This window comes from Dromaius novaehollandiae, chromosome 10 (genome assembly GCF_036370855.1).
Source record: "Dromaius novaehollandiae isolate bDroNov1 chromosome 10, bDroNov1.hap1, whole genome shotgun sequence".
NCBI classification, from domain to species: domain Eukaryota; kingdom Metazoa; phylum Chordata; class Aves; order Casuariiformes; family Dromaiidae; genus Dromaius; species Dromaius novaehollandiae.
The window spans coordinates 23,448,106-23,454,757 of NC_088107.1; the positions used below are offsets into that span (position 1 = coordinate 23,448,106).

The 6,652-nt window shown below is 58.6% G+C and overlaps 1 protein-coding gene across 1 annotated transcript; it reads left to right on the plus strand.

Annotated features, from left to right (window-relative positions):
• Positions 1–336: 336 nt before the first annotated feature.
• LOC112992726 (zona pellucida sperm-binding protein 3-like) lies at positions 337–4,958 on the plus strand. The gene is made up of 9 exons (XM_026115959.2): positions 337–985; positions 2,756–2,874; positions 2,960–3,063; positions 3,381–3,558; positions 3,658–3,778; positions 3,876–3,967; positions 4,397–4,539; positions 4,626–4,724; positions 4,800–4,958. Exons 1-9 carry the CDS (start codon positions 617–619, stop codon positions 4,925–4,927), a joined length of 1,353 nt encoding a protein of 450 aa, XP_025971744.2. The 5' UTR covers positions 337–616; the 3' UTR covers positions 4,928–4,958.
• The last annotated feature ends 1,694 nt before the right edge of the window (positions 4,959–6,652 follow it).

The window sequence follows — 6,652 nt, forward strand, 5'->3', positions numbered from 1 at the left end:
CGATGTCCCACTGTTGGCCTCGCTGAGGACCAGGGAGCCGCACAAAGCCATGGCTTGGGCTGGAGCTGGCTGAGCACGCAGGCTCCCGCTCTCTGTCTGCTCCGGCCTGCTCAGCACAGGGAGAATCTGGTTGGGAAACAGTGGAAAACCAGAGTCCCGGGAGATGATGGTGGAGCAGGGCAGGGGTTGGGTCCCCGCAGGGAGGATGCGGAAGCGCCTTCGGTCCGGTTTGCATACCAGCCCCCCACCCCCAGCTCTGCTGCTCGTGTCACCTCCCCTGGGAGCCTTGAAAAGCCCCTTATCACCACGCGCTTAACCTAAACAAGTCACTTTGTACCAGTCTCCCCGTCTCCGGCTCCTGCTGAGTTTTCTAAACAATTTTGTGCAAGAGGCTGACGAGGATGTTTTCCCTTGCCTTGGGCAGCCCCGGACGGGGGGCTCCGGCACCCCGGAACTGACTCGCCGTGACCGCGGAGGGCTGGGCTTTGGGTGCCATTGGTCCCCTGCTGCCCTCGAAGCCGGGGGCGGACGGCTCCCGCTCCCTCCGGCTCCAGCATATAAAGGATCCCAGAGCAGCCTTTTGTCTCTGTGCTCAGGTTCGCTGGAAGCAGGCAGAATGGGACCCCAAAGCAGCTTGGCGCTGGCTCTTCTCTGCTGGGCAGTGGGCGAGGTGGCCTCCTACACGCCCTGGGACTTCTCTTGGAGCGAGCCAGCGAGCCACAGGTCGAGGGCTGACCCTTACGCCTGGCCGTGGATGGACGAGGCGCAGTCGCGGGCTGTCTCCGAGAGGCGTCCCGTGGTGGTGCAGTGCCAGGAGGCTCAGATGGTGGTGACGGTGCACAGGGACCTCTTTGGCACCGGGCGCCTCATCAACGTGGCAGACCTGACCCTGGGCCCAGCTGCCTGCAAGCACTCCTCGCTCAACACTGCGCAGAACACTGTGACCTTCGCCGCCGGGCTCCACGAGTGTGGCAGCATCGTGCAGGTAAGAGGCTTTGTCTCTAAACCAGGCTCTTGACCCACCTCTGAGGCACCCTCATGGTTTCTGAGCTCCTGCTTAAGGACTCGCTGCTTTGCTGTCCACTGGTTTGGATGGGCTGGGAGGTTCAGTGCGTAGGGGTTTATAGCTGGTGACCTGGCAGATCGCCCATCACTGGGGTCTGCTGGTGCCGCGTGGTGAATCCAGGTGCCCTGGGCTCTTCAGAACTTGGTTGTGGGGCTGAAGGAGGCCTCTGGAGAGAAGAAGGTTACAGGCTGCTCTGCATCAGGACTCTTTCCCTCTGGCAGCCAAAGGGAGGTTACGATCAGTGACCCTGGTGGAGTTAACTGAGACGGAGGTGCCCAGGCAGTTCCCCCAGTGTCTCTGGTTTTCCCCTTCCTCAGGGCACTGCTCCTTTCCCTGTGAACTGTGCAGGAGCTGCAGAAGCAGCTCTGGGCTCTAGGACCTCACCCCAGGAGGGGTGTAGCTGCTGCCCCCCTGCCTCCAGCATGTCCCTGTGAGTGCGATGTCCAGCATGAGTGGGCAGCTTTCCCCTGCCACTGTTTTCCTGCTCTGCTGTCCCCGGAGGTCTCCACCAGGCCAGGGTCCCTCCAAGGTGTGTGAGCCTGGGACGTAGCAGATCCCACGTCCTGCGAGGCCAGGGGAGCTCTGGGTGCCTGACGCAGAGCACAGGCAAGAAACTTTCTGGGGAAGGATGAGTGGATGTTTCTTCCAAATGGGAACTTTTCTCCAATAGCTGCTTTGTGTTTTCAGCCTGGGATACACTGATAGTGTTTAAGTCCACACATCAGACCCATTTCATTCACACCTTGCCCAGTTAGGAAGCTTAACTTGCTGATTAAGGAACAGTGTTCCCCGTCTCATTGCCTGTAGGGCAGCGTTTTGCCCGTGCTTCCCCTGTAGCAGAGGGAACTGAGAGCTCAGCTGCTTCACTGCATGCCTGTGCTTGGGGCACTAGCTGGGCCCCTCCAGCACGGCCTCACCTTTGCCCTGCAAAAGCCTTTGCCCTCCCGCCACGGGGCATGGGGATGGAAAGGCAAGATGTGATGGGGAGGTGTGACCTTTCCTACTGCAGCATTTTCCGGTGGCTGACTGTCAACACAGGCTCCGTGCCTGCACTTGGGCTGGGCTGAGCTGTGGTCTCCTCCTGAGGATGTGCTGGCAGTAGAGCAGAGCCAGGCACTGCTTGGGCTGCCTGTGCACCAAGCACAAGGTTTGCCTCTGTAACCAGCAGTAGCCCTGCTCCTAGCTCTGCTGTGTCTCCTGGGATGGAGACAGGTGCCCACACATACACCCTAGCAATTTTGGCCTCTTGCTCCAAACCAGACCTGGGCCCAGCAGCCAATACATGCCCCTGCTGAAGGACTGGTGCCATGCTCAGCCCAATACCTCTCTGTACAGAGGGAGTTTCACCTGCAGACGATCACAAGATGCTCTGCTCCTTTAATTCCTCCAGCCCTTTCAGGGCAAAAGCCCTGGGCGTCTGGGAAGGGTCATGGCCAGCATGCATTAGTGGGAGCTCCTTGGAGAACTTGGACACCAAGTTCCAGTATGAATGGAGTGAAGGGATTGCACTCTGGTCTTCAGACTCTTTTTCCCATCTCTTTACCCCTTTCTTTGGATTTTCACAGCATTTACCAATGGCAAAAGGACACTGTGATCTGCTCTCAGTTAAACTGCTCTGGAGCAAATGGGTAATAGCGGAGCAGCAGTAGTGACCTCGCTGTCAGCTTTTCAACATCTGCTTCTCCCCAGGTAACTCATGACTCCCTCATCTACCGCACGCTCATCAACTATGACCCCAGCCCAGCCAGCAACCCACTCATCATCCGGACCAACCCCGCCGTGATCCCCATTGAGTGCATCTATCCCAGGTAAGGGTAACATGTCCTCACACTCTCCTGGTCCTTAATTGCTACCACAGGACTCTGTCCTAATGAGCAACCTTCCCTTCCCCAGGAGGGAAAATGTGAGCAGCAATGCCATCAGGCCCACGTGGGCTCCCTTCAGCTCCACCCTGTCTGCAGAGGAGAGGCTGGTGTTCTCCCTGCGCCTCATGAACGGTAGGTGGGAAGTCACCCCATCGTATGGACAGGTATTATCCACTCTATTTTCCTAGAATGGCAGGAGCGCAAGGCCCTTTTGCCCAGCAGGCAGAAGGCTATTGGCCGTTGCCTTTCCACTGGAAGAGGATGGGCAGCCAACCTGCCAAAGAGCAAATACCAGTGCCTGTGTCAGTGGGCTCCCAGCCAAGCCTTGCTCTGGTCCCTTGGAGTTCATCTCCTGCTTACCCACTCCCCAGCCGTGGCTCTTGTCACTGGGGAGCTCGGGGATAAGAAAGAGCCACCTCTCCATTTCTCACGATGATGCTGCCTTGCAGAGGACTGGAGTGTGGAGAGACCGTTTACTGGTTTCCAGCTGGGTGACATCCTGAACATCCAGGCAGAAGTTAGCACTGAAAACCATGTGCCTTTGAGGCTGTTTGTGGACAACTGTGTTGCTGCCCTGAGCCCAGACAGTGACTCCTCTCCTCACTACTCCATTATCGATTTCAACGGGTAAGGCGTGAGGGCCCTCTGTGCAGCCTGGCAGCTGCTGTGGCCGCTGGGGAGGTGCCTAGCTCAGATGCTCCTGACTCCCCATTCCCGTGTCCATAGATGCCTGGTAGATGGAAGGTCGGACGATACTAGCTCTGCCTTCATAACCCCACGACCCAGGGAGGACATGCTTCGGTTCAGGATTGACGTGTTCAGGTTTGCAGGGGACACAAGGAACTTGGTAAGACTTTTTTCTTCCTCCATGAGGTCCAACCCAGATAAGGCTGGTGTCCTCCACAAGAGGATCCTCCCCTCTTTCCTCCTGCTTCACCCCACAGATCTACATCACCTGCCACCTGAAGGTCACCCCAGCTGACCAAGCCCCCGACTCCTTGAACAAGGCCTGCTCCTTCAACAAAGCCAGGAACATGTGAGTAGCTGGTGCATAATTCTGGGGTGCAAGAAAGAAGAGTTTTTACACTAATGCGAAGTTGAGCTGGGCAGGACCACAGGTCTCAACCCTCTGCCCAAATACAGCTTAAAGCTTCCTGCTATGAGACAGGGAGTTTCATGAACCTGAACTCGGAGGCAGCTGCATCCAAAACCCAAGCATTGTCCAAAGGACACTCACTTTTTGTGTGCTATGGGTGGCATGGATGAGGATCCATCAGTTGCTGGACTGGCAGCCCTGCACTTAGGCACCCCTGTGGCCCTTACGCTGCCGGTGTGTGCCAGCTCCCGTTCAGCTCCTTCAGGACCCTTAGGCCACCTTTCTCTTGCCTGGAGAAACTCTGGAGAGGGAGGGACATTGGTAGATTACCCACCTGCTAGGATAATGCTGTTTCCTGTCCCGTCCCAGCTGGGCACCGGTGGAAGGCTCCAGGGACATCTGCAGCTGCTGTGAGACTGGGAACTGTGAGCCACTCGCACTGTCCAGGGGACTCAACCACCTGGACAGATGGCCCAGCCGCCGCTTCCGGAGAGATGCGCCCGCTGCCAGCGGTAAGATCCCCTTGGGGCAGGTGTCCTATGGGACAGGTAAGCTTGGTAGCCAAGCCCTGGGCTCCTAACAGCTCCTTCTTTCTCAGGGAAAGAGGTAGAAGCTGATGTTGTCATCGGACCCGTGTTCCTCACTGCAGACCCAGGCGCAATGGGCTCCTCAGGAGAGTGGAAGGAAGGAGGACGGGGTAAGTCCTCCATCAGCCACAGCCCCGTCTGAAGGCTCCTGTGACTCATTCTAACGGCCTGGTTGGGTTCTGCAGGTGCAGCGGCAGTGCCTGGCGTGGGCATGGGGCTGATCTCTGTGGCAGCAGCTGTGGCGCTGGCCGTCGTTGCTCTGGCTGTTGTCGTCGTGCGCAGGAAGTGCGCCCGCTCCTCTGCTGCGGTGTGAGTCCGGGGAGGAGGCGAGAATAAAGCGTGGAAAGGAGAACCCGGCGTCTGTATTTCTTCATGGCTGAAAAGCAGCTTTGGGGAGCAGCTGGGGAGGGGGAAATACCTGCTGGTACTTCGGTGCAGCCGTCGAGGGAACATCCCTCCCTGGGCACACAGAACGGGAGGTATCAGAGCCCACCTGCTCCTGGGGAGAGGGGAGTCCAGGGCACCTCCATCCCTCTGATCTGGGACTGGGGTTTCATGCTGAGTTAATGGAGCCATCTGGGACCCTCCTCACCACCATCAGTAGGATCCCCCACATGCTTCAGGAGCTTTGGCCCTTCCCAGTGCTTAGTTCCTGGAGCCATCCTGGTGGCTCTCCATAGATGTCACTGGTGACAGTTCCCTTGTCATGCTGGGCACATGCCCTTAGAGGAGTCTCAGCGGTGTCCACTGGCCCTCTAACCCCTGCTTCTAGGAGAGAAAGCAACTGAACTGAGGCTTCCAGCTGGCTGTGGCCTCTCTTCACCTCACCTAACTGAGCCCGGGATTTGGGGGCTGGACGACAGCTGGGGGTCACTGGAGGTTTGTTTTCAGCCCTGGTTAGCAGTGAAGGGAGAACTTCATGTGCTGGATTTCCTTGCGTGGATCAGCCAGGCAAGGACCTCACATCCTCCAAGGACTTGAATCTCTTGGGACCCTCCTGGAAGGCTGAGATGGATAGGTGGGGTCCTGCCCTGGACTTTCCCTGAGGAGGCACCTGAGCCCTGGCCCCCCTGGTCTTGCTAGCCGCTTCAGAGCAGGGCAGGCTCACGTGCAAGAGCAGGGCCATGGCGGGGTGATGCACGGCCGTGTCCTGCGTTAGTCACAAGAGCAAGGGCGAGGGGAAAGGGCTCCTGCTTTGTAACCTGGGCAGGGGAAGGGATGATGGCCTGGATCTCTGAAGGGGAGCCTCTGAAGGGAGGCAGTCTGGGAGGGTGTGGGAAGTGCTGCATCTCTAAGGAGGTGAGAAGAGTCCTGGCTCTCCAGGGGAGGCAATAACCCAGAGAGGCCTACATACCTTGCAAGCCAGGGTGAGCATTGCATGGGTTGTCCAGAGCTTTTCCTAGGGCTGATCTGACACTCCCCACCCCAGGCTCCTCCTACAATGTGCAGCAGGCTCTGCTCTGGCCTCCCGGGTCTCAGGTATAAGGGCTTGGGAAGCAGCCTGTGCTAGAGGTATTCAGAAGACCCCCAAATGGGACCCTGCAGCCCTGTAAGCAGCCCCACGGGCCCAGCTCTGGAAGGAGGATGTCAAGGCACTGCTGCTGCTGCCTTTACAGCCTCCATCCCTGTCCCACCCCTGGATGCTGCAGGAGCCAGGCTGATCCAGCTGCAAGGGAATGGAAAAACCCCTTGTGCTCTCCTCTGCTGCCCTCCTGCGCACGCAGGCTCTCCTGCAGCTGCACACAGCCCTGCACGGGGGGGTCTCCAGCCCAAAGGGCCAAATCTAGCCCAAACAGGGCGCTGCTGGTGCTCGGGGTCCAGGTCGGGCAGCAGCGTTAGGTCCCCGCTGGGACAGCCTTCAGGCTGGGTCTGGAGGGCAAAGACATGTGGGCAGTGAGACGGGGGGGTCTGGACTTCTCACCGTGTCTGGGTCACCGCAGGGACGGGGTGGCCTGGGTTCACAGCCCGGGCGAGCGCAGACACATCACCGAAATGGGTGTCCATGGTGGGGGGACGCAGGGGAGTTTTGCCCAAAGCA

What these genes read in the sequence shown, in the direction of transcription:
- LOC112992726 (XM_026115959.2), top strand. Translation starts at nt 617, where the DNA reads ATGGGACCCCAAAGCAGCTTGGCGCTGGCTCTTCTCTGCTGGGCAGTG. An exon ending in CTCCCTGCGCCTCATGAACG is followed by an intron (nt 3,064 to 3,380) that starts GTAGGTGGGAAG and finishes GCTGCCTTGCAG; the next exon opens with AGGACTGGAGTGTGGAGAGA. An exon ending in GTGGAAGGAAGGAGGACGGG is followed by an intron (nt 4,725 to 4,799) that starts GTAAGTCCTCCA and finishes TGGGTTCTGCAG; the next exon opens with GTGCAGCGGCAGTGCCTGGC.